The sequence below is a fragment of the Ochotona curzoniae genome, unplaced genomic scaffold (assembly GCF_017591425.1).
Source record: "Ochotona curzoniae isolate NIBS_2020 unplaced genomic scaffold, NIBS_Ocur_1.0 contig_1014, whole genome shotgun sequence".
Taxonomy (NCBI): Eukaryota; Metazoa; Chordata; class Mammalia; order Lagomorpha; family Ochotonidae; genus Ochotona; species Ochotona curzoniae.
The window spans coordinates 24455699-24483476 of NW_024464920.1; the positions used below are offsets into that span (position 1 = coordinate 24455699).

The 27778-nt window shown below is 37.2% G+C and overlaps 1 protein-coding gene across 1 annotated transcript; it reads right to left on the minus strand.

Annotated features, from left to right (window-relative positions):
• Positions 1 to 707: 707 nt before the first annotated feature.
• LOC121157329 (GLIPR1-like protein 1) lies at positions 708 to 27682 on the minus strand. The gene is made up of 6 exons (XM_040981462.1): positions 27395 to 27682; positions 25029 to 25274; positions 15528 to 15628; positions 5272 to 5360; positions 909 to 953; positions 708 to 826 (listed from the first exon to the last, which is right to left on the minus strand). Exons 1-6 carry the CDS (start codon positions 27566 to 27568, stop codon positions 732 to 734), a joined length of 750 nt encoding a protein of 249 aa, XP_040837396.1. The 5' UTR covers positions 27569 to 27682; the 3' UTR covers positions 708 to 731.
• Positions 27683 to 27778: the final 96 nt, after the last annotated feature.

Sequence of the window (27778 nt, forward strand, 5' to 3'; positions counted from 1 at the left end):
ATTGAATCCCATGCTGTTGGTTTCATCCTGGAAAAGCTGCAGCTTCTTTGGGGCATTTAGGGAGTGAATTAGTACATGGGAGATCTTGGTCTCTTTCAAGCAAAATTAAAATAACTATTTAAGACCCAATAATATTTTCTTTTGTCTTAAGGCAAAAGAAATACCAGAATTGAGTAGTTCTTTTGTTTGTATAGATGATGTTATCTACATTGCAGATAACATTTGCATTTTTTACTTATAGTAGGCACATTTTAAAAGAAAAGCTTCTCATATGGCATAAGTTCAACTTTAAGAACATATTTTAACATTACGATTGTCAAAAATTCAGTTTATTTTCCTTTTTGATGTCTATCCCTTAATTATTTCCTCATTATCATGATGATATTATATAATCTAAAGCTGCTTCAAAAGCATTTTGTTTTTGAATGTTTATGTTAGTCTTAAAGGAAAATATTTGCATATAAACAAAGTCATATCTGAAATAGATTTGGTTTCTTAAATATAAAATGAGCTTCATATTACAACACTAGAGAATGGGATTCTTTCATACAGAAATAATTATAGTTAAGAAAAAAATAACCTGAAGACTTACAGTGTTTAACCATTTTGCACATTATACGTTTTGAATGGAAAACATACATTATGTTTAGGTTCAAGGATATAGAAGGCTTAACAGAGAATTATAGTGATGAGGAGTGACATTAGTCATAAGTTGGTACTTTATTGTTATATTAGAAGATTTTCTGGAGAAGCATAGCGAGGCTCAGAAGCTTCCACGCTGTCACCTGGGGTGCTCTTGCTAATTCCGGCTGTTCATGTGTATCATCTGTCAGTAAAACACAACAGTGAACACTCAGGTTGGTTCAAGCACAAACATTGAAAGTAATACTGAAGTAATTCATACATACGAGTATTTGTAGTGATAACTTCAGGCATACTGATTTCTGGAACTTCTAAGGAGGAAAATAAAAGATAAAATTACCAAACAAAAAATGTTCACTTTCTTTCCTGTAAAAACATAATAATCAATTTAGGAAAATGTGTTTGATCTTATTGTTTAAGAAGGTGAAAGTATCTTACTCAAATTCTACAGTGCTTACAAATCTTTAGGATGCAATCTACCATGTCAACAAATATTTCTAGTATGTCTCTTAAGAGTATATTTCTAGTATGTCTCTTGTGTTCAGACCATGGAAGACTAAAATAGGCAACACCACCAAACAGCACTTTATCTTTAGCACTACACCCTGTCCAGTTCATATTCCCTGAAGGACTTGTAATTTTCTCATGTGGAGTGTTAGGTACCCAGAACCCTCCATTAAATTTCTTATCCTTTTCTTTAATGTTCGTTGTTTTCACATTTGCTCCATGGCTTCTCCATAGATCTTCCTTCCTTGCTGCTGACGATTGTAATGCTATCCTTCACTTTGTTAAAAGTTAGTTTGCTTTCTTATTTCATTGATGTATATTATATATTCATGGATTAAACAATATATTATTATTCTATTATTCATACATATATATGATTTCTACTTGCTGGAGTGCATGATTTAGGCTTATGCTATAAAAATCTTCAGGAAAAATAAGTCTCATTATAGCACAGGCAAGGGTAAGTGTGAATCTGTCATCACTTTTAAAGCTGAATAATTGAAATGAATAAAAATGATTATCTCAAAGAATGTTAAGGCCTGTAAAAATATAAAATACATCAAATGATAGAAAATAATGAGGAATTTAATTATAATAATAGCTTAGTTGAATAAAACCTTATCTGGTGCATTTTGTTTCACTTTCATATTTAATCCTTTTAGACTTCTCCTTAGTTAAGCATTCTGATTCCAATGTCTAGATACATTATCATCAAGCTATGTCTCTGGTCTCTCAGAAAGGAAATCATTCTAGACAGATTATTGACAGATGGATGGGTAGATAATCAACAAAATAGACAAAAAGCTAAAAATCAAAAGTCATAGGACTTAAGTAGACTGTAGCTACAGACATAGCAGAAAAACTTACACAAGAATTTCATTAAAACTAATGTATAACAAGAAATTTGCTGAAGTTTCCCTTAAAACTAAATATCATGTAGCCATTAAATATATAAAACCAGCAATTTAAACTTAGAAGCACATAAAATGTATACACACATGGACCCATATGTACACCAAAAAATAGGCTTATAGAGAAATTATTCCAAACATTCAAAAATGAAATAATCAGAATCTTGTATTAAGTAGAGCCAAATCTTAAAGGATGCAATATTCTAAGTGGTAACAAATACAAGTCAACAAGAAATCTTCTGTGCAATCTATACCAAGAATATTTTGATGCTTAAATGTAAAAAAAACACTAAACAAATAATTTCATTTAACTATGCTATGTTGTTAAATATTAATTCTTCCCAAATTTGTCTGTACATTCAGCAATTTTCCCAACCAAGATTCCAATAAGGCTATCTCTGGAATTGGTATACTTATCTTGAAATTAGTGTGTTAAGCCCAAAGGATTAAGAATAGCCAAATACTTTCTGAAAATTTGGAAAAAGAACAAGTTGGAAAAACACTTTCACTTCAGTATCAGAGGTCACTATAGTCTTAGCAGGCCTGCAGTGCTGTCTTAGAATGCTTGGGCAATAATTGACTAATTTCTTGCATGAAATAGCTTACAACAGAAGAAACCTCTCTATGAGCACCATTAGATAAAACCAATAAAGTATCAATAAATACTATTTAGGAACATTAGAGATTTGGTAATCCAATGGATTTAGCAGAGTGAGCACTGCAGAGCAAGAGATCCACAGGAAGAATAGTAGCTATATTCAGTTAATATGATGAAAGCTGCTTTTCCTATGGGCAAGGTCAAGGCTGAAACTCTGTAAGTTGTGTCTGGTGAAGACTGATTTGGGGGAGGCAGAGCATCTACTACTCCTTCTGGTGGCCTTGCATGTCTGGAACCATCAAAGAGGTAGGCTTTTAGTTCAAGATGAATTTTGATGAATTTTGAAACTATGAGGAGAAGGAGGCTAAGGTAAAGTTTTCAGCAATTTCATAGGGCAGACAATAAGGACTGGAGCTGAGAACCCACAGGGAAGCAATATCAATGAGCATACAAGGCTCTCAGGAAAACCGGGGAATTCAGCAAGGCTCGAACTGAGCTTTCCAAAACTTCTAAGTCAGCCTTGAATACCCTGTGTTTGGTTTGAGTTGATCCGCTAATTCAGCAGAGGAAAAAGTAGAAGTGTAAGCATTTTTATTTTAAAAACATTTTAGTAAAAATTTTTATGCATACCATGTTTTTCTATGATTCATTGCTATGAAATAAACACCTCCAAAATGTAATGGTTTATAGCCAAAATAATTTACTACTTCTCTTCATAATATGGATTGTCTTATGCTAATATATAATTGCTTTGATATATGTGGTTTAACATATGTGGGTTCAACATCAAAGCTGTATTTACTTACAGCTCAGCTAGGGTTGAAACACCTGGAAGGCCCCTCCTCTTGAAGTTTTCACAAAGCTGCCTTTCCTGAAGGAGCCAATACAGCAATGTCTTTTAAAGGTTTTAGACCCATAAATGACACAGTCTCATGACCCATGTAAAGAGCAAAAAGCTGGAGTTAAGACACACTTCATGGACTATTTTACTACAAAACCCAGGGGACAATAGAAGGGACATTATACAAATGTCCCTTTTAATACTGTTTTTGCTACATTTCATGGGTTCTAATATTTTTTATTCATACTTTCTTCAAAAAAGTTTTTCTTTTCTTCTTATTTCTTCAGTGACACATGGGTCATATGGTAACATTTTCTTCAAGAAAGTTTTTGATTTTCTTTTACATTTCTCTAGTGACATATTAGTTATTCAGTAACATGCTATTTAACTTCATGTTATTATAAATTTTTTATCTTTCGTCCTGTTCTTGATTTTGTTTTATGGTTTTTCATTTAAGGGAATGTATAATAACTGTGTAATAGAAACTGTCATAACAAAAGATGAAGATACAATGCAGTATGCATCTCTACTTCCAAATGAAAGATGGACTCCCAATGAAACTGTTAAATATGTCTTGACGGAAGGATGCTGGAATCTCTGCCATTGTCCATACTTACAGAGTCAGGATACACTTAAATAGCAGAATGATGGACTTATGTCTATTCATGAAGAATTATGTTATTGTAATAATATGAGGGAAATTAGTGTGGGGGGACTTGGTGAGGGGAGAGGAGAAATCCCAGCACCTACAGAACTGTATTTAATAATAATCATAAAAATAAAAGAAAATAAATGATTTCAGTTGATTTCCTCTGTGTTTAATAGTTTAGAGCAAACGCAAAGGAGAAGCAGGTGATTTCAGGTGGTTCAGGCAGAAATGACAATAGGTTGGATCCTGGGATGAAGAGTGAAGAAAATAATGGATGTTATCATTGTTACTTTTATTCCTTTGACTAGAAATCATTAAATTGCAAACAGAAAATAAGTAATAAGCTTACTTAAAAGCTGCTTAGAATTGGAAAAAAATCAAATTTGATTAAGAGGGAACATATATCTAATTAAATTCTAACTAATTTTTAATAAGTAAAAATTTGAATACAGAAAATTATTGTCTCATAAAAAAAAAAGTGACAGAGAACATATCTAGCTAATCACAGAATAGATGTAGTCACTCTGGTGTCATCTTTCAATCACGAATTCCTCTTTCATCTCCAAAAGAATGACTATCCCAGCTCTAATTGCATTATTTTTATTTCTGTACTCATTCATAGTACTACATATATGATCATCTCCTTCATTCACAATTTTACTTGCTTTTCAGGATTTACACAGTAACCCATAGAAGATTGTTAGCTTTAAGAGTGAAAAAGCTAATTACACAAGAGAAATATGTTACTTTTAAGTCAGAGTTAATTTATACATTAATGAGTCACTGTTTACAATAACAACTAAGGGAAGGATGTGAATGGAAAGGACAGATAAGAAACATGTCAATGAGTGGTTATATGGCGTGCAAAACCAAGTTGGATCAGAGTTGTACTTCATTTCGATCTATTCCTTAACATAAGGCAGAACTATTATCTACAGCATGAACATTCGTGTTAAATAATTTACATATACATATATGTCATATATGCATATATGTTGTATATATACATATGTACATATATTATAGCAAACAAATCTTATTTATAAACTATTGAGGAATCAAAATCTAACATGTGATGAATTTATGCAAATTTTACATTTCAAATAAAATATTATTTACTTACTGCAGAGATTCTTTACGCATTTCTCACTTTGTTCACACTCAGAACAGGGTGGTCCTTTTTTGTAGGGGTGTTGACCTCGATAATTCCCCCTAAGAAAAGAGAAACACTGATAAGCTAATTTTTAATGCAAGTTGTATGGATAATTAAATCATGAATGTTGAAAAACAGTAACAGAAATTTTGTCCCAATTTTATATGTATTGATTTTATTCAAAGAAACAGGGTATTCCTAAATCACATGGCAGCTAGTCTTGAATATTTACTGAAATTCAGAATAGAGATTTGAACTCATGGTAATTGTCAAGTACAAACTTTTTTCATAGCTACTATGATTATCTCTTCCTTTTGTACAATGGGAGGTGAAGTTTAAATTTCTAATTAAAATCCCTAGTTTCTGCTTTTAAAGCACAATATAAAAAGACAATATAGTGATTACTATGTATTTCTATCTTATTCTGGAGTACAGATTTGACAGCCAATATACCTGCTGCTCAATAATATAACCAGTATGTTTCAGTAAGTCTCTGGAGTTATCAGCTGCATGTCTGCTGGGGACTTTTCAAAGTGTTATCTTCTACATTTCACAAAAACAAAAACAGAAAGAAAAAACCCAAAAACGAACCAAAAAAATTCAAGGGCACTGCCAAGTGTTCATGGCAGTTTTTCTGTGAATGTTTTGAATACCCTCATAATAATGCTGCTAAGACTCACTCAGGGAAGATGCCATTAATTATTATTTATTCTTTCAGCTATTGGACATTTGTTTTGGACTACTACAGAAACAGTTCCTTTGAACATTCATGCATAAGCGTGTATGTGCATGTGTATCTACCAGCAACGGACAATTGCAGGTCTTCCACATTTTCTTCTAGCAAATGGAGTGGCCACCCTCTAGTCTGATTGTATTTTCCTATGACTAATGTTGCTGAACATTTTTTGGATGTTTGGTGACTTCCTATCTTCTTTGTTGGTCTTGTGTCCATTTTCCAGAACAAAATGTATTTGAGCAGCAGTTAAGACACTGCTTGGGATATCCACAATCCACACCAGAGGGTCTGTATCTGAAGCCTGACTACTTCTGCTAACAGCTTCCTGCTAATAGCCACTGTGAAATGCAACAGGTGATGGAGCTTGCTGAGTTTCCTGCGATCTACGTGTGAGATACCCAGGTCTATCTCTGCATGTTTTCCTTTCAAGGAAAATCAAATAAATTGAAAATGCTGAGTTTGAAGTTGTCATGATTTTGACTTGTGACAGTTTTTTTTTCTGTAGTTTCAGCACAAGGACTTTATTTGGTGTATGATTTGCAGACTGCAACTACGGCTTGTCTTTTCATTTTTTTTCCCCAGCATCTCTGAAAGACATCTGGTTTAGCAATTTGGTCTTTTATGGATCATGCCTTAGTTGTACTAGTTGGAACTGTCTAAAGGTCACATGTTTTTCTTTGAAAAATTTTATATATTAGGTTTTTCATTTATGTTTGTGACCATTGTGCATTAATTTTCTCATATCATGTGTACTGAAGTCACCTTTCCCACTCATGTGGATGACACCTGCAGCACCATTTGTTGATAAATTATTATTTTCCCCACACTCCATTGCCTTTGTATATTTGTGAAAGGAAAACCAATTGAATAAACGTGGCCATTTGTGTATAGGCATACTATTGGATCATTTCACTGCACTTATATTTTTCTAACTATATGTTTCCCATCTGTTTCCCCTATTTTACTCTTTTTAGTCATTTTGAAAGACGTAATTAACATTAGCCTTCAGGGCCTAGTACAGTAGCCTCATAGCTAAAGTTCTTGTCTTGCATGTACCGCCATCCCATAGGGCGCTGGTTCTAACCCTGCCTGCTCCACTTCCCATCTAGCCCCCAGCTTGTGGCTTGGGAAAGCAGGTGAGAACACCCAAAGTCTTGGGAGCCTGCACTAGCATGGGAGAACCAGGTGGGAGCACCCGGAGGAAGCTCTTGGCTCCTGGCTTTGGATTGGCTCAGTTCCAGCCACAGCAGCTGCTTTGAAGTGAATCAGCGGATGGAAGATCTTTCTGTTTTTCCTTCTCTCTGTATATCTCATTTTCCAACAGAAAATAAATCTTTATAAAATAAAAAAAACATTGACCTTTAAATTTGTTTATTTGAAGTTATTTTACTTATTGTATGTCCATGTAATTTACAAATGATTGTTTAACACAATATTTTTAGATGACTTATTTGTTGGAATCATATAAGTCTACTGGTCTTACTATTAAGATTATATTCAATTTACAGGTGCACACATTTTCTAACTCACAAAAACTGGGTATCTCTGGTTGTTTGTTTCTTCATTAATTTCTTTCATTAATATTGTGCAGTCTTTAGTGCAGAGAAATTTCTCTTCTTCAGGGTGATCTTTCCCTAAATAAGTTTTATCTTTGACAAAGATATAAATTATGTAGTCATTTTAATTCCGTTTCTGAATGTCTATTGCTAGTATATATTTGATTTTATACTGATATTGAATCCTAAAAGATAGCTGAACAGAATACAGAAACAGCTCAAGATTTGACAGCAGTAAATCAACAATCCATTTAAGAAATGGGCAAAGGATATGAGCAGTTTTCAAAGGATGAAATAGAAATAGCCAACTGACACATGAAAATAAGGAGCACGTTCCATCTGGGGAATGTAAGTAAATACCACAATTAAATTTCAATGAGCTGCAGTGATAATGGGACATCCAAAAATCAGAGAACAAGTGGCCAGGACAGTGGAACTGCAGGCTAATCTGCCCTGTGGAGCAGCATCCCCTATGAAGGCTAGTTCATGCCCCAGCTGCTCCACTTCCAATCCTGCTCTCCGCTTATTGCTTTGGAAAACAGAAGAGGATGATCCAGGTCCTTGGGACACTGCATCCATGTGGGAGACCCAGAAGAAGCTCCTGGCTTCTAGCTCAGATCAGCTTAGCTGGAGTCATTGAGGCCATTTGGTGGAGTCAACCAGCAGGTGGTAGACCTTCTTTTTCTATCTCTCCTCTCTCTGTACAATCTGCTTTTCAAAATAAAAATAAATAAGTCTTTAAAAAGATATCCTAATCTAATATTGTTCAGAATCTAAACTAATAGAAGCATTGTGAAAGACAGTGTGAAGATCCTCAAATAACTGAAAACAGTTACATTATGACCTAGTCATCTGACTCCTTAGAATTTATTTAAACAAAATGAAGTCAGCATATGAGAGTATTATTTGTATCCCAATGTTTACTGTAACTCAATTCACCATGCTAAGATATGAAATCAACTCCGATGTCTATTAACTGGTAACTGGATAACGAAAATATGGCATAAATATACACTATGGAATATTACTCCATCATAAACAAGAATGAAATTCTAATTTTGCAACAAAATGGATGCAAATGGAAGACATAACACTTAGCAAAATCAGCCAGTAGCAAAAGGACAAATATCATGTTTTCTATGATTTGTACAGTATCATAGAACGCACACACACACACACACACAACTGATTAATTGAAATGGAATGATCACTTTGGGATATGACTGGCATTTTTAGCCTGTAATTTATACTCGAGTGGTAATGTGGTCTTATGGTCTTCTTACTTTTTATTTATTGAATATTATTGTTAGTGGGAAATTAAGGCTGTGAATATAGAGTGGATTAAAATGATCTATGTTCAAATACAGCTGAAGAGAAAGGCATGGAGGTATACAGGGTATGGAGAGGGGAGAAAGAAAATGGGATTATCTTCCTAGAACTGTAACTATGGATTACATAAAATTTGTTCTTTGTATATCAAAAAAGTTAAATATATTTTAAAAATGCTAAACAGAGTTTGTAGTTTTAGGAGGGTTTAGGTGAATTCCACTGTATTTTCTACATTGTGTACCAGTTAGCAAAGTATGGCCCACAGGCTGTAATCTCTGACCTCTTTTTATGCAACATGTAATTTAAGAACAGTTTTTATAGAAATATTTAAGTGGTTTTTGAAAATTAAAAAAATATGTAACACAGATTGTGACATACAAAGTCTAACTTTTTTTTTTGTTATTACTTGTAATGTTAACTACTATATTACACAATTGCCATTTACTAGTTTTAAAATATTCTCTAGGAGCCTGGCACGGTAGCCTACTGGCTAAAGACCTCATCTTGCATGCACCAAGATCCCATATGGACACAGATTCTAATCCCACTGGCTCTGCTTCCCATCCAGCTCCCTGCCTGTGGCCTGGGAAAGCAGTAGAGGATGGGCCAAAGGCTTGGACCTTGCACCTGTGTGGGATACTCGGAAGAAGCTCCTGGATCCTGGCTTCAGATTGGCTCAGCTCTGGCCATTGTGGCCACTTGGGTAGTGAATCAGCAGATGGAAGATCTTCCTCTCTGTCTCTCCTCCTATCTGTATATCTGTATCTGCCTTTCCAATTAAAAATAATTAAAAAAATATTTTCTAGGGTCGGTGTGATGTATCAGTTGGCTAACATCCTCCTGAAAGTGCTGTAATCCAGTTTGTGTCCTAGATGCTCCTCTTCTAATACAGCTCCTTGCTGGTGGCCTGGAAAAGCAGCAGCAGATGGCCCAGGAAAAAGCTGCTGGCTCCTGGCTTTGGTTGGCTCAGCTGCAGTCTATGGGGCCATTTGGGAACTGAATCATTGGATGGATGATCTTTCCCCTGTCTTTCCTTATCTCTTTAAAATATCCCCTTCAAAATAAAAGTAAATAAATCTTTAAAAATATATTTTTTATTTTTAATTTGCTGAGATATTTAATCAGAAATTTCTTTCGTTTTATCAGAATCAGTTGAACTGATCAGATAATATTTATTTTCAGGTTGCCTAATAAGGTCACATAATTAAAAAAAAAACATACTTCAGCTGTAGACAATTGCCTAGATTGCCTTGTACTTTGGCAAGTGTCATACTGCTGGGAGAAAAGCAGCCAGTAGCTGGCAGGTAATCTGGGTCTGATTAATGCCAAATATGTGCTAATATACCAGTATGCCAGCATAATTTCTTTTTGTTTAAAAAAAAAAAGATGTGGGCAAGGCAGGGAACACAGAGCTGGCAATCACAACCCCATTACCAGGCTGGGAGGCTGCAGATTGCCTGGGGAAGAGGGTCTGGGTTCATACTGGAGTGGGAGCAGTTGAAGGCTTGTATGACAGGAGAGGAATGACTAAGAGGTCTTCCACAAACGGGGCCACTGCACTTGCAGGGAGCTGAGGGAGTGCAGATAGAGTGATTTAGAGGGGGAAACTGGACAGCCGGTTTGGGTCAGGCAAAGGTTCCTGCCCACGTGGGAGACCCAGGTGGGTTAAACAGCATAGCATTGCCTGGCACTCACTGATACTCTCAAAAATCTGGAGCTGGGGAGTATGCCCAGCTGGCCTGTAAATGCCATAGCAGATTCTATGCTATACCATGCTGGGCCACAGCACCCACTAGAACACAAAAGAACTGGATCAGGAGGCAGATTCTGTAGGGGACTTGTGAACTCCCCTCTGTGGGACTGCAACACCCTCTGGTTTACAGAGAGCTGTGGGCAGTTATGGGCCAAGGCAGGCTGAACTGCAGAACTCACCTGACAGGAAACTGCATGGGCTGGGCAGGCCGCAGCACCTGCCAGTACATGCTAAGGCCAGGACTGAGGGCAAACCATGCTATGCAGGCTTGTTGTGCTTGTAGGCACTCATGAGATCTGGGGCTGGGAGTGTGCCTGGTAGAACTTGGGAAACTCCACTTCTAAGCCACAGATCCTACTGGGAGGCATAAAAGCCAGGGCTGGGTGCAGGCCAGGCAAGGCTACAGCACTCTTCAGCATTTGTGCAGCCTGTGGCTGGCTGGCCTGGCCCAGGCCTTAGCATTGCTGGCATGCATGTGAACCAGGATAGACCGTGGGCTTTGCCCAGCCAGGACAGGCTGCAACAACCACCAGTGAGAGCTGATACTGTGGGCAGGCCATTCCAGGCATGGTCGAAGCACCTGCCAGCATACACAAAAACAGAGGTTGGGAATGAGCATGGAAGGGTTACTCTGAAGACTCTCCTTATGGATTGCAGCTCTCACTGGTGAGTACAAGAGCTGGGGCCAAGGTGGACTGGTCTGGGCAAGGCTACAACATCCACTGGCCTGTGTGTGGACTTGGAACAAAGGTGGGCAAGACTAAGTGAGGCTGCAGAACTCATTGGTACTAATGAGAGGCATAATGGGTTTGGGATAGTCCAGGCTACCATCCCCTGAGGAACAATAATAACCAGGCCTGGGGGTGGGCCAGGCTGGGCTAGGCCAGAGTAACCATCAGGATTGGAGGCTGGCCATGTCATTCTAAGCATTAGTAACTGCTGGCACATGCTACATTCAATGCTGGAAGCAGGCCTGGTGGTGAGCACAAAAGATGGGGCTGGAGGAAAGCCAGGCCCGGTTGGGCTGAAGAACCCATTAGCATATGTGTAGACCAAGTCTGGGGCAGGTTGGGCTGGGCCAGTCCACAGCACACACTGGCAAGAGCAATAGCGAGGGCAGGGTGCAGGTTGGGCCCAGTTGGACTGCAACACCTGTCAGTTTACATGAGGGCTGATGCTGGGAATGAGCTGACCTAGGCTAAGCTGCTGCATCTGCCACTGAGAGCTGGACTGGTGCTGAGCTGAGCTAGGCTGTAGCACCTGCTGGTGAGTGCTGAGATGGGTAGCAGGCCATCTCAGATTGGAATGCAGCATCTGCTGGCACCTGCAAGATCCAGGGTTTAGAGCAGGCTTGGCAGTGGAAATATTTGGATGCCCTTCTGGGCTGCTGCTTCCACAAGTGAGCATGAGAGCTGGGACTGGGGATAGGCCAGACTAGGTTAGGCTGCTGTACCCTCTGGTGTGCATGAGAGCCATCATGTATACAGACCAATCATACTAGGCCACAGTACCAGCTGGCAAGTGCCAGGACTGAGTGTGTCATGTAAGGCTTGACTTCAGTCTCCCCCTGGCAAGCACAAGATCTGGCGCTTAGAGCATACCTGGTAGTGGGCACTCCTGTGCTAGGCTGTACCTATTATTGGTGAGCATGAGAAACAGGGCAAGGGGTTGGCCAGATTAGACAAGGCAATGGCATCTGTAGGCATATGTGAGGTCTGGGTCTGGGCACAGAGCAGACTGAGCTCAGCTGCTGCATCCATGGTTGTTCATGAGAGTCAGATGGGATTCAGGATTGGGTGGATTAAGATGCAGCTGAGGTTGGCACATAAAAACAGGGGTTGGGTGTAGGTCTATTGGGGATCTCTCCAACCAGGCCATGGAACCCCACTGGTATACCTGAGGATCCGGTCTGTGTTGGGCAGACTGGACTGGGCCACAGTACTGTTGGTTTGTGTGAGAGATGGAGCTGGGGGCAGAATTAACTAGGCAGCTGCATCCACCAACATGTGTTGTCTGGTGATGCAACTGACAGTCTGCACCTTACCCTGCAATGGTTGGTATATATAAAAGTTAAGTCTGGAGTCACCCGAGGCCAGGGTTTCTTGGCAGACTAGATGGTTGGACTAAGAACCCAGCAACAAGGAAAAAAGTCACAGGACATGTGGTCTGATCTCGGAGTGCATGTGCTGGGAATGGGCCTCTGCAGTTGCTGATGCCTGTGCAGTGGACAGCAATTCCAGGTGCACACAGGAAACAGACAACCAGTTCAAGATGAAGTCATTGATTTGAAACCATTCTCCAAATTTCTTGTGGGCTTTTAGGGCTATAAATTTTCCATCAAGTCCTATGATAACAGCATCCCACACATTCTGACTTTATTTTAAACGCAGGTCAATATATCCTTTAATTTCCTTTTTAAAAATTTCTTCTTGGACTCATGAGTTATTTAGAAGCATTTTGTTATTCAAATACCAAAAATTTCTAAGGACTATCCTGTTGCTTATTTGTAATCTCATGGTTAAACAACATATTTTGTATGCTATTCCACTTAAATTTTAAAACTTACTTTATGGCCCAGAATATGATCTACCTTGGTAAATATTTCATGTACAGTTTAAAATGTGTATTTTGCTGATTTCTGTGTTAGAATCTACAAATATTTCAGACCATTATTAATAATCTTAACATTTCTATTGTTAGGTCACCAATCTTTCCTTTTGGAAAATCTTATCTGCCATTAATTTTTTTATCACAGACATTGTAGCTTATTTTCACTATCTTCCATATCTCTGACCTTTCAAAATATGGAAAAAGGTTACAAAAACTCTTTTAATGGCTTTCTATTACTAATTCTAACATCTGTGTCAATGTTGCGTTAGCTTCAGCAGACTGATTATTTTTCTCATTATAATCTTACCTTTTTTTTCCTTTTTAAAAAAAAATAGGTCTTTTTTTACTTTTCTTCTTAATAACATTTGATTAGATGCCCAAATGCATAAATGTTAAGTGCTAGATATAATGTATTCTACACATATCCTTGAGTTTCTCCTGAAATTCAGTCAAGTTCCATGGGCACTTTGGATCCTTTCTGCTTTAACTTTATGAATTATTGGGTGAATCTAGAGTTGCTGGTTCTTTAGTGTGCATTCCAGGAGAGGTTTCCCCTGTTGCAGGTTCTTAGTCCAGCAGTTTCCTTATAGGCATATACTAATCAGTATTCCAATCAGTGACTGGAACACCCTTTGCAGACCTTCAGGGGTCTTTGTGTGAATTCTCATTTCTTAGTACTCTGTTCCATGAACTCTAGCTGTGCTAGTTTCCTGGCACTCCAAGCTCCATTTCTTCAATTCTGCAAGTACAACAAACTCTTGATCCTCTCAACCCATTCCCCTCATGTACCATGGCATAAAAAGTCTTTCCAGGCAAAGCTGGAATATTATAAGGTTAACTATTTGCTTTATTGTCTAGGAATCAGCATTAGCCGGTGGTTGAAAATTATTGCTTTATGTATTTTGTCTGTTTTGTCTTGTTGGGTGCTGCTTCAGATGGTGAAATATATTGGTCATTAGTGTTTGACTAAAAATGCTGTAGCACTATCATTTTATGCTTTCATAAGACCTGTGAGAACATAGTTGTATATATAATTTTTGGACATCAAAACTTTTCATAATCATAACAACATGGTACTCTCCTTCTTTATCATCAAATTTTGAGCAGGAATCCCCTATTCTTTTCCTTGTTCCTACTAAAACTCATTCTTGCTAAGAGAAAATATAGTATCAAATAAAGGCTAAAAGCTCTGCAATTTCTTTGATATCTATGAAAATTATTTTCTGCCTCAAGGTATAAGACAGTGTATTTGTCTTTCTTTGCCTTTAAATGAGAGGCAATATTTAATCACCAACTTTTATTTTCACCTTGCTCATTTAATTCTTGCTGTAAAGGGAGAGATTACTTAGTAAAAATATATTTGTTTCTAATAAAAGATCTTTTGTTAAACAATTGCTAACATTTGTTTCAATGTAAACTATGGTGAACAGCAAATACATCTGTGGAGTTTCTTTTTTCTTTTTTCTCTCTCTTCCTTTCTTCCTTTTTTCCTTCCTCCCTTTTTCCCTTCTTTTTTTTTTTTCTGGACCCTCTCATTAGGTTTGTCACATTTCTGTTTAAATACACATCAAGGATTATATTGCTCCTTTTAATGAGGAATGTGCTTTTACCATAATTCTCAATCATGTTGTCATTCCCATAACATTAGGGAGAACATCTGCCAACATTTTTGTACTTCATTATTTAGATACACAGCAACGTCCTTTATATTATTTCTTTTTCTCTCTTCCTCCCACTCTTTTTACTATCAGAATCTATCAGTTTTTACTCTCTTATTTAAATATTTCCTCTTTTTAAACAAATGTTATTTATTCATTTAAATAAAACACAGAGAGGGAACAAGGAAGAAGGGGGTAGGTAAGCTGAAGCCAACAGCCAGAAACCCCATGTAGATCTCCCATGTGAGTGGCAGGGAACCAAGCTCTTCGGCTATAATCTGCTGCTTCTCAAGCAGGTTAGCAGGTTAGCAGGAGCCTCGGGATTCAGTCCCAGGACTCTAATTGGAATGCAGGTTTCCCAGTGGCAGCTCAACTGGTTGTGTTGTTATGCCTGCCTCTGGTTCTTCTTTACACAAAGCAATATTCTGTCAACACCAACAACTTTCATGTATCTCATTTCACTATTATTGTAGAGAAGGACATCACATATCTAAAATATAGTAGTCTCTAGTAAAAGATCTTTTGAGAAACAACTACTAACATTTGTTTCAATGTAAGATATTGCTAATGGCAAAATGACTTACGTAGGTGCATAGTTACACATAAATATTGTAGGTGAATCTTCCCCAAGGTTAGGGCAAATTTTAACTGCACAACCAACTTTAAATGAATTGGCCCAAACTACCTGTACAGAAAGAAATTTTAAAGAAAAATATGCAAGAATAATTACATATAAATAATGCATTATAGGAATGGGTATAATCTTTGTTATACTACAGAAAAATAATACATAGAAAAATTTGCACTGTTTCTAACTTCTTAGATTGACCTTTAAATGACTATTCTCTTAAGGCTTATCTACATGGGGTACTTAACTTTTTCTCTCACAAATAATTTTCTTAAGTCAAAAGAAGAATAAAATATATGGCCTGAACCATAGTTTTGTTTACATGATTTAAGATATTTATATTTATTATTTGAAAGACAATGAAAGAGGAAGAGACAGAGATCTTCCATCTGCAGTTTTAGTCCCAAGCTGACAGGAACAGCCAAAACTGGGCCAGGCAGAAGTCAGGAGAATGGAGTTTCTTATGGGTATTCAAGAGTAGTGAAAGAGGTCCAAACATTTGGGCCATTTGGCCTTGCTTTCATAAGTTATTAGCAGAGAGCTGCTTGAGAATTGAAGCAGCTGGACATCAACCGGAACCCCCTTTAGATGCCAGAATCCTAGATAGTGGCTCCATCCACTATGCTACAACATCGATCCTTAAGAATTATACTTTTAAATTGATTCAGGGGTAGAACATACACACAGTTTTCAAATCAGGCTACAAATTAAAGTGAGAATGAATTTATACTTATTGTTCTCAGAAATAATCTGGTAAATGATTACATTTTAAATTGTGTAGTTTCAGCCACATTCAATTTTGTTAACTCAAAAGGGACTGGCAACATCAAAGAGTTCATTAAAAAGCTGCCACCCACAAGGATGTTGAATTAGTCTCTTATCCTCTAAATGTAGAGAATAGCAAAATTATTAAAGAAGATTGGCATCGAAAATCATCATTGTAAGAGAAAAAAGGTGAAGAGAATTGCCAGTCTGTTGTAACAATGAGAAAATAGATGTTTTCTACATTCTCCAAGTGAAAAAGGAAGAGAATACAAATATACTGCATTTGTAAAACATAATAATCCAAAGAGGATTGATACTGAATATATTTTGACAGCAAAAATGAATTTTCTGAGTTAATTTACTTGGCAACTTCATTAACAAAACATAATAGCTTATTTTATAACTGAGTGTATTAATCATGTTTCTATGATTTTGATATAACTATAATCAATAGTTTGATCAATGATATTTAGAAGGCTCTTTATGTGTCTAAAAATAGCACTGTTCAAAAAACATAGTGAATTAAGAATTAGATTAACTTTGCTTTCACTCATTGGGTCAGTAAACCAATTCTGACTAATTTTCTAATTAACAAAATGAGATTAAGTCATATAAGTAAAACATTCCTTTGGAATGTTTACAAAAACTTAGTAAACTTTTCATTACAAATACATGTATTTTCAAGAAATCATGGTTTAAAAATTGGTTCAAAAGTAATAAACTATACCATGAAATTGTACTGTTCAATGCATTTAAATTGTAATTCATTTTTAGCTTTGAGAAGAGTGAAAATAAATTGTTTTAGTTATCTATATTCTCACAATGTATAGTTCGATTTAACATTAGTATCAATACTAACTTTAATCTATTAATATATCTATTAGTGATTATAAATCCAATAAATCTTTACCTCTTTTTGTTCAAAACATCAAGCAAGTCATGGTCACTGAATCGTAAGAAGGATTTTATTCTCAATTATTTAACCTTAGTATAAATCAGGCAATGAAGTATAAGCACTCATTTCTGATGCAGATAGGCTAAGGGAGAAGGGGGACTTGGTGACAGGTTCCTTTATCCTTACAACAGTAGAGAAGAAATAGGACAAACTAGCTAGCAGTGATTCAGCCTTGATGCCATTTTAGGGATTCTGCATTTTGTTGTCATCAGGGAACCTGACATTTCTTTCTTTCCATTTTCCAGCAATAATGAACCCATACTCTGTAACAAAAACCTCCACCCTAGAGTCTTGGAGGGTAGCTGTTCTCAGAGGATCCTGTCAATGAACAGAGTGAGTAGAGAAGAAACATGGAAGCTTCTTCTTTGCTTACCACACTTTGGGTAAATATGACTTACTTCAAGGTACTCTGTTTATTCAGCTTATACACATTGGCAAGTTTGGAGAAGAATGTGAGCTGTTTTTAAGAGGATGTCATGGGAGTTTGGTACCATATCTAGGATTAAAGCCTGGTCAAAAAATGAACTTCACTTCTCATCAAAAGGAATAACAGGGATATATTTATACTCTTTCATAATGATGAGTCTCAAGGTATTGAGCAACATGAAACAAAGGAAACCCTATCTGAAAATTACAGGATAAATTGTGAAATATGTATTTGCTCTAGGTTATTTCCTTGTGAGACTTTCTAGATTATGGTTCAGAAAAGGGAAAACTAGACAGAGCTTGATGGATCGATCCCATAGGCCACCACTTGTATTCATCCTAATGGGTTCTAGAGGCATGCCACACATGCTCCACAACCCCAGCACCATTATTACCACTACTGGAAGCTCCATATACTAGTTCTGCTTCTTGTGTCTATAACCCTCTCCACCAATACTCCACATTCCTGCAGCTATTTTTTTTCTCCTACTGGAAAAGAAGCCATTGCCAGTTTTAAAGCTTAATCCAGTGGTGCAACAGAAAATGTTTATTGTGTTCCATGTCCTCCAACCACTGCCAGGCAAGGTTAGCACATCACAAATGTTCTGTATAACCTACCTAGCAGTGTCACTAAAATATCCCACTCCTGTCTTGCCTTAGAAGACAGATGGAGTCCCAACTGCCCCTGCTGTACACCTCTAAGCCATCAACTATAACTGAGAAAGTTATAAGAGACTACATTACGACACAGGATTAGAACCAAAATCTGTGTAGCCTTTCTGACACCCAAGGACTTACACTCAGAAGACAGCTCTTTATTATGCAAGCCAACTTAAAACATGGAAGAGGCAACTGATTTAACAGATGTGCAAATAAAAACAAAGGAACAAAAGAAATATCAAATTGCAAGGTAATCACATGTCTGCAAAAGAACAAAATATCTCTCAGAACAGATCTCAAAATAAGAAAATTGAGGGGGCCGGCACGATGGCTCAATTAGCTAATCCTCCACCGACAAGAGCCAGATTCCATATAGGTGCTGTTTCATGTCCCAGCAGCTTCACTTCTCACCCAGTTCCCAGCTTATGGCCTGGGAAAGCAGAGAAGAATGGCCCAAAGCCTTGGGACCCTGCACCCATGTGGCACACCCAGAAGATGCTGCTGGCTCCTTACTTGGGATTGGCTTTGACCACTTGCGAACATTTAGGGAGTGAACCAGAGGATGGAAGATTTTTCCCTCTGTCTCTCCTTCTCTCTGTAAATTCCCTTTCCAATAAAAATAAACAATTTCTTCTAAAAAAGAAAGAAAAAATCTTCCAACAAAGAACATTACATCTAGTAAGACAGTCAGAAATGAAGGAGGAATGCAGAATTACCAACAAAAGAGAATTAATTAACCTTATATAAGAAATGTTTGATGTAGGGTCAGCAGTGTGATGCAGTAGGCTAAGACTCCACCGGCAGTGCTGGCATCCCATATAGGCACCAGTTCATGTCTCAGATGCTCCACTTCCAATCCAGCCCCCTGCTTATGGCCTGGGAAAAACCCAGAAGATGGTTCATGTCCCTGAGCCCCTGAATGCATGCGGAAGACCCAGAAGAAACTCCTGGTTTCCTGGCTTCAGATTGGCCAACTCCAGTCTTTGTGGCTAACAGGGGAGTAAACCAGCAGATAGAAAACCTCTCTCGGTCTCCTCTGTTTTGCTACAACTATGCCTTTCAAATTAAAATAAGTCTTTAAAAAGAAAATGCTTATGTTAGTCTGGCATCTGAATACAAAATGATAACTACCATCTCTCTCTCTCTCTCTCTCTCTCTCACACACACACATAATAGGTGAAAGAATATAACTTACTAGTAGTTAGATATATAAATTAGAAAGAGAAAATAGGCAAACCTACAAAAATAATTGAATCACAAAAATAATGAGACAGAAAAGAACAAATATTACACAAAGCAATCAAAACATAATAAACAAAATGGCAGAAATAAATTCTTACATATAAACAATAGATCTGTATGTAAAAGAGAGATATTTTCCAATCACAAATTTACTGCAGAGTCCTGAACAGAAGACACTCACTTTACCAGGTACACAGCGTATAAGAAAGGATGAGAGTAAAACACGCTCCACAAATGCAAACCAAAGCAAGGGAGAGCAAGTAGACTTCAATCCTGTGTCAAAAGTTGGAAAGGGAAAAAAGGGTCCATGAGATTATGATAAAATGATTAAATTTTAGACTTATATGTGCCCAATACTCAATGCAAGGGAGTATTCAATATTGTATACAAGGGAGATGAATGCCAATGCAATAATGACTGATGACTTCAACACTCCAGTATTATCAATGGACAGGTTATCCAGACAAAAATGTCAAAAAAAAAAAATCAGAGTTAAACTATTCTGTAAGTCAAATGGAGCTAACAAGATACATATAGAACATTTCATCTAATAGCTACAGAATTCATATTCTCATCACCACAGGTAATAATATTCTCTCCTTTTAGAGCAGATATTAAGATTTAATATAAACCTCAACATGTTAAAAAAAATGTCAAAACCATATCATGCATGTTTTCTGATGATAAGGGGATAATACCATAAATCAACAATAGGAACTGGAAATTATCTGAACACTTGAAAAAGAAATGATATACTCTTGAATCATGATCACTGAAAAAAACCAAAAGGGAAATAAAAGTTCTTGAAACAAATAAAAATAAAGTGAGATTAGATGGCCATCTATAGAAGCCTAGTGTTTGGCTCCTCCTCCCTCAGATGCAGCTTTGTCTGGAAGTGGGTGCGACTGGTGATGTACTAAAGGCACTAACAGAGAGGCAGGAGCAGCAGGGCACATCTAACACAGGCGCCCAGCTGCTTGGAGAGAGCAGAAGATGAAGGCCAATGCTTGTGCTGAGGCTGTGGGTAGCTCCTGTCCTGAGAGGGTGAGCTGGAGAGAGTGAGCAGAGCCCATCTATGTGGCCCTCTTCCAGATGCCTCTCCCAAAGAAGTATTGAACTGCTACAAAATCAGTGGCTCAGGGAGGAGAGCTTCCTGGAAAATTCAAAGCTCCAGGGCTTCCAAGGGAGTCCAACATGGTTATCTTCCTGTGTACTCAGAGCAGGAATGGTTGCAGGTTGGTGCTATAATGAGGGAAATGTCCACAAGAAATTCTCTCCTTCTTTCCTGGGATGGAAAATCTTCCTCTCTGTCTCTCCTCCTCTCTGTATATCTTCCTTTCCAATTAAAAAGTGAATAAATCTTTAAAAAAAGAAATTATGGGAAAAATTAAGAAAATTATAACTGGAAGGATAATACACAGTCTAGATAAGGCAAAAGAAAGAATATCTGAATTTGAAGGCAGATTTTTTTTTTTAAGTTTCTCACATAGGTTAAAGAACAAATAAAGGTGAAAGAAAAATAGAAAATATGAAAACTGTATATGTGATCTATATGATACCATTAAATGACCAATTAAGTGGAGTCTCAGAAGCTTCTGAAGCAACAGAAAAACAAGAGTTTTAAACCTATTCAATGAAATAATGGTCAAAAAACACCCCAGTTTGGAGAAAGATATGGATGTCAAATCCAGGAAGTGCCTAGAACCTCAAATAAGCATAATCAAAAAATTCTGATCACAACACATGTTAGCTAAACATTTAAAAGTCAAATATAAATAACATCCTGAACCTGAGAGAAATTCCAGATCACCATTAAAGGAATTCCAATCACAGTGACAGCAGACTTAGCAACAGAAGCTCTATAGGGCAGGAGACAATGGAAAGACACAATCCTGATTCTAAATGATAAAAATATGTCATTGCAGAATACTTTACATAGCAAAGGTCCCATTCATGAATAAAGATGAAGGAAAAAGCTTCTAAGATAAGCAAAAATTGAAGCAATCTGTCACCACCCAGCCAGCCATACAAGTGATAAACACACAGAAGCAGAAAAAAACAATCAATGGGCTGGCGCAATGGCTGAACTCGCTAATCCCCCACTTTGAAGTGCCAGCATCCCATATAGGTACTGGTTCATGTCCTGTCTGCTCCAATTCCAATCCAGCTCCCTGGTCATGGCTTGGGAAAGTAGCCATAAACTGCCCAAGTCCTTGGGATCATGTTCCTCCATTGCAGACCCAGAGGAGCCTGGCTTTGGATCAGCTCAGTTCTTGCCATAGTGGGCATTGGGAGAGTGCACCAGAAGATGGGAGCTCTTTCTCCTTGTCTCTCCTTTTCTCTGTAAACCTTCCTTTTCAATAAAAATGAATAAATCAAAAAGCAGTAAAAGAACAAAGAAGATTCAAATCAAGCAATAGAACTAACTATGAAAAAGTCATATCATTGTTGTTACCTGTAAACAGCAGTCTTAAATCTGAATAAAATGAATTAATCAATTCTAAGATGCAGACTGACTGAATGGGTAAAGATAAGGTCCAACTATATACTGCCCACAAAAATTATACCTCACCAAAAGAGCTACTTACAGAGTGAAAGTGAGTTAATACAAAAAGATGTTCCATCTCAGTGGAAATCCAAAGAAAAGTAACTATTTTCATAACACACAAATAAATTTTTAGGCTAAAACTATATAAAGAAACAAAGAAGATTATTATAAAGTAATTACGGGATGTAACAATACCTTAGCTGCAGGCAATTGCCTAGGTTGCTCTGTCCTTAGGCAAGTGTTACACTGCTGGGAGAAAAGCAGCCAAGAGCTGACAACCCTCTGTGTTAATGCCAAATCTGTGTTAACAAACCAGTGTGCCAGCTTAGTTACTTATATACTTTTTTTAAAAAAACAAATCTTTAGGAAATTGTTTTTTATTTTAAGACTTATTTATTTTTATTGCAAAGTCAGATATATAGAAAGAGCAGGAGAGACAGACAGTAAGACCTTCCATCCAATGATCCATCCCCCAAGTGACCCAGAGATTCAAGGTTCTTCCAACACAAATCAATAAGTAAGTATAACAGAGCCATCAGCATGGTAACGAAAAAAAAAAAAATCACATGATTGTGTCTACAGATGCAGAAAAAAAAAATCAACGAAACTGAATAGCCTTTCACAATAGCAGCCCTCAACCAATTTAGAAGAAACATTTCTGAATACAATAAAGACTATCTAAGTGCATGACAAAGTAACGGGCATTCTCACACTAAAGGGGGAAAGCTGCAAGTGTTTCCTGCAGACCCAGACCACAACACAGATGTCCCTTTTCATCACTCACAGATGCACTGTCACAATTACTGCAGTGCACAATTCACAGTGCCCAGGGAATGGAAACAATCTAAGTGCCCGTCATCAGATGAACTGATAAATATATTGTGGTAGGTACATATACATAGTTCAGTACCACTCAGAGAAAAATGAGATGTCATTTGCAACATAGATGAAACTAGATACATTAGGTGAAATAAGCCAGACATAGAAAAGCTCCACAGATTCTCAGCAGTTTTGGAATTTAACAATGTTGATCACATGGGATTAGTATAACAGAAATCAGTAGAGGCAATTTAGGGAAGATGGGAGGGAAACAGCGATAAAGAAGATAATGGGTACAAAAGTGCAATTGGAGAGGAGGTTGTCTTTATACTCTAAAGTACGATTGAGAAGCTACATTGTACAACATTAATCATGCATTTCAAAATGACTAGAGAATTTTCAGATTACTAAGAACCAGAAAATATGCTTGAAATGAAAATGCTAATTATGCTGAGTTGATAATTGCACATTGTGTAAATGTGTTGAATTACAATTTGTGCCCCCAATATAAGCACAAATATGTCAATAATACAATCAAAAAAGGCAGGCTGAGAAAACACTACAATACAATCAGAGTAACACATTAAAAGAATTGCAGATTTCTTGCTGTTGGTAATATAAGTAAGAAAACAATGGAGTAAGATTTTTAAATTTCAGAAAATGTCACTCCATATAATTCTTTCACCAGTGTAAATACCTTCTAAATGAAACTAAAGCTTCAAAATTCCAATTTATTATATTCACAGTCATTTCTTCTTAGTTCTACTTTAGAAATAGTTGATTTTCATTCAATGGCAGCCATCTTCATATTTCCAGAATCTAGCAGATGTCCTGATACATGTGAGATATTCAACAAATAAATATATGACTAAAATGTGTAAGAGCTCTAAGTCTAGTGACTCAGGAGGTCATACATATTTATCATAAGTAAAGGATGAATATCCATTTATTATTAAAAATGGGAAAAACTAGTGAGATCCAAGATGGCTGAATAGGGAATAGACACACTTAAAATTCTCCGGGACATGAAACAAAGAAAGGAAGGACTAAGTTCCTAGGGATTGGACTAATGCAAATTTTTGGCAAAGAAGTTAAAACAAAACAAAAGATTCCACAGGACAAGAGCAGAAAAGACAGTGACACTGTTGCAGGCAACTGCACAGGGGAGTCAGCACTGGCTGTGACTCCAGCCACCTACCTTAAATCAAGGTAGAAAGAAATTGCTAGGCCATCTGCCACTTGAACTTTTAGTTGAGAAAGAATTGCACAGTCATACTCTTTTACTGCTGACTTTTACAGAGCTGCCTGGGGTCTGACAGATGCTGGGCTTGGAGGAGAGGAACCAACTTGCTTTCTTTCCTCCTCTACTCACAGAGAATTCCATACTCACTAGTGAAAAGTCGCATAGTGTACCTCCATTCTCCTATCAGTCGTTCAGGCAGTGTGAGGGCAACGTGTGGCGCAAAGTAGAGATCTCCTACATACCACACCGTGGAAGCAGCCACAGAGCTATGCACACCCACTCTATCTGAACAAGGATAATTCACCTAAGTTTCTGGGGACTAATACAGAAGCACCCCGTAAAAAATCTTCTCCCACTCAGGGAGATTCGGGTAGTTACCCCACTATAACCTGTAATACCTGTAGCAATCTGTTTTAAATTTCCCAATGCAACTGGAATCTAACTGGTAGACATAGGACAGAATCTACCTGCACTCCAGCCTCTAGACTCATATCCTCCAGAGTAGACCTTGTATACTCATATCCTCTCTTGTATAACTTGTCGTCACCAAAGAGGGATAGAACAGGGCTCAGTTCACATCCCTTAACCCTAGAACCAGAGAAGCTGATATTATAATAGTCCACAGCACTGGTTGGACTGTCCCTGTAGGACCTGAGGAAGCATCCATGCATATGACACAGTCCTAGAGCCACAGCAAATGGTGTCACAAGACCTAGAATTACTCAGGCTTTCCAGTAAGATGAGGGAGTGGCAACTTTTTGTCTCCCTTAGCCTAATAAGAAGGAACTGAACTTCTTACCTGTGTGTAATGGCCACAAGCTTTAGTACATGATAAAGTATCATAATCAAAAAATTCTGTTTCATTATACCAAGCAACAATTGCATCTGTTGGTGAAAATATTTGTAAAGCACCTAACCAGATATTTTCTCCAAGAAATTGATACTCTTCCATGCATTCAAATGGTAGTTTTACACAGTCGTTATGCTTAAATTGACATGTGTTTGCCCATCCTTTAGCCAACCTTGCCAAAGCATCATCCCAAATCTGAAAGATAAAAATAGTTTAAATTTACTTGTGCATGTTTATTTATATTCAAATTATTCTGATATTATGATAAGTTGTTTTATAGCTTAATGTAACACTATCACACTTACCAGGGAGACTGAAACTGAAAACTCTGAAAAGATACACACCTAAGAAAACTCTTATCCATCTCAGAGCCACACTTTTATTCCCTTGAACTGCAGCAAATTAGACCACTGTATTGCTTATAGACAGCTGACATTGATTGAGACAAAAAAAAAATCACTTGGGAGACTACACTCCATGTTCCTGTAGAACCAATGCCATAAATTATAAATTTTATGAATTTCAGTGAGTCTTCTCAATGTTATCAAGAATCTGACATTTCAATGCATTTTTTAGCTATTAAGTTTTACATAAATTCATTTTGTGTGCCTGTGATTTTATATTTTTTTACCATGTTTAAATTTTGAAAAACTGATTCATCATTCTAGTCTTTTTAACTTATACTCTCTTATTCCACCATGTTATTCCAAACTGCAGGCAATCACTAATGTGTTCTTCATTTCAATAATTTTGTCTTCTCAAGAAGGTAATATAAGTAGAAAACTACAGGGTGCAATTATTATGTGATTCGTTTTTCCCATTCAACATAAGGCTCTTAAGATCTACACACATTGTTTCATGGGTTGACAATTGTTCCTTATAATTACTGATACTCATACTCTATGGTATGAGTATTTCACAGTTTGTTTAAATGTCACATGTACTGGAAAAATGGTTATTTTGATGTTTGAAGTATTACAAATTAAGCTTCTATGAACAGATATAAACAAGTTTTGAGCTAGCAATGATTTTTCTTCTTCCCTCCTCCCCAGGAAAAAAAGGCAAAGGAAAAAGTACCTAGCAGAGCAGCTTCCGAGTTTTATGAAAACTGCATGTTTAAAAAAAATTTTTTTGTTAAAATTTAAAAGGCAGATTTTTTTACTTTATTCTGACTTTATTGTCATCATTTTTTTTCTATAAGCATCAGTTTGGATGATTTCTAATAACTTATTTTTCTGCTTGTCCAAACTTCTTTTTAAGTCCATACAATGAATGTTTCACATACCTATTTATATATGTATACATTTGTATACTTTTTCAATTTTAAAATGCCCATTTCATTCTTAAACTTTAGTTCCAATGCTGAAATTCTCCATCTTTTCACTTACTTATGCCTCTAAGTTCCTCATTCTTTAAGATATTTTCATTGTTGGCTCTAGTATGAGACACATTTGTTGATTTATTCATATTTTTTCTAAATTTTGATAATTATATGCCAGAAACTAAAATAGATAACATATTCCCATTTGACTTGCTCAGGAGCTGAGCCCTGTCCTCAGCTGGAACTGATTTTCATTTTTGTTTACTTTAGCTCTGGTTTCCAGTATTCTGAATGTGGGATAAAATGTGCCCATCCTTAGGTATCCTGGGATCTGGAGACCGTTCAAGCACTCTACTTCCCAGATTCATCCTGGCTTCCTAACATTGATGCTCAGCAAAACTGTCAAAGAAATCAGCATTGAAAACCCATCATCTTCCAAAAATGCTTGCTTCCTCCAAGGATCCATGGAACTGAATCCAGGCAGATAACAGCTACAAGCTCTACCTCATTTCCCTTCTATTATGACCCTGGAGGAGACATGGCACACACACACACAGACACACACACACACACACACACGTACGTGCATATGCACATATCTCTACATGCACACACACACACAACATGACACACATACACACATGCAAACATGCCACACATATACATACACACAAACACATGTACACATATAAACACACCACACACATGCATAAATAACGTGACTTACATGCATATGCACAGAGACACACATACACACATAAAACATGGCATACGAATATATGCACACACATACATGTACACGTATATACACAAATATAAGCATGGCATACACACATCTATATTTGTATATAGATGTATATACACTCACACACACACATACAACTACTGCGGAGACAGACTGATTAAATACAAAAGAGAAGTATTGCCCAGATATATCTCATTCATCTTAGGATGAACGAGCGAAATGCGAGATTAGCCTGAGTTCTTTCCTTACCATGTATTTCATGTTGGATGCCGGGGGACTGACTCTGCCACGACATTCGTTGTGGGCTCTGATGCATTCATCTATAAAGTGTGGATCAGTGATAGATGGGACTTTGAAAGATTCAGTGGTTATCAGATACAGAACTAAGGTCCACAAGTAACCAAATTGCCTCTCCAGAGACATTGGAAGGACACGGAGGTTGCACACGCTGCGCGGACCAGTAACGGCTCGGCAGTCCTATTTCCTCCTTCCCGGGGGCGCGGAACCACGCCCTCTCCGTGGCTCCATCCTCCTGCCGAGGCTCGAGCCCAAAGCAGGACTTGGGGGCAGGCTAAGTAATCAGAGAGAGAGAGATACCGGATTTGTTGGCCACAACAAGTATTTTAGGTTGCT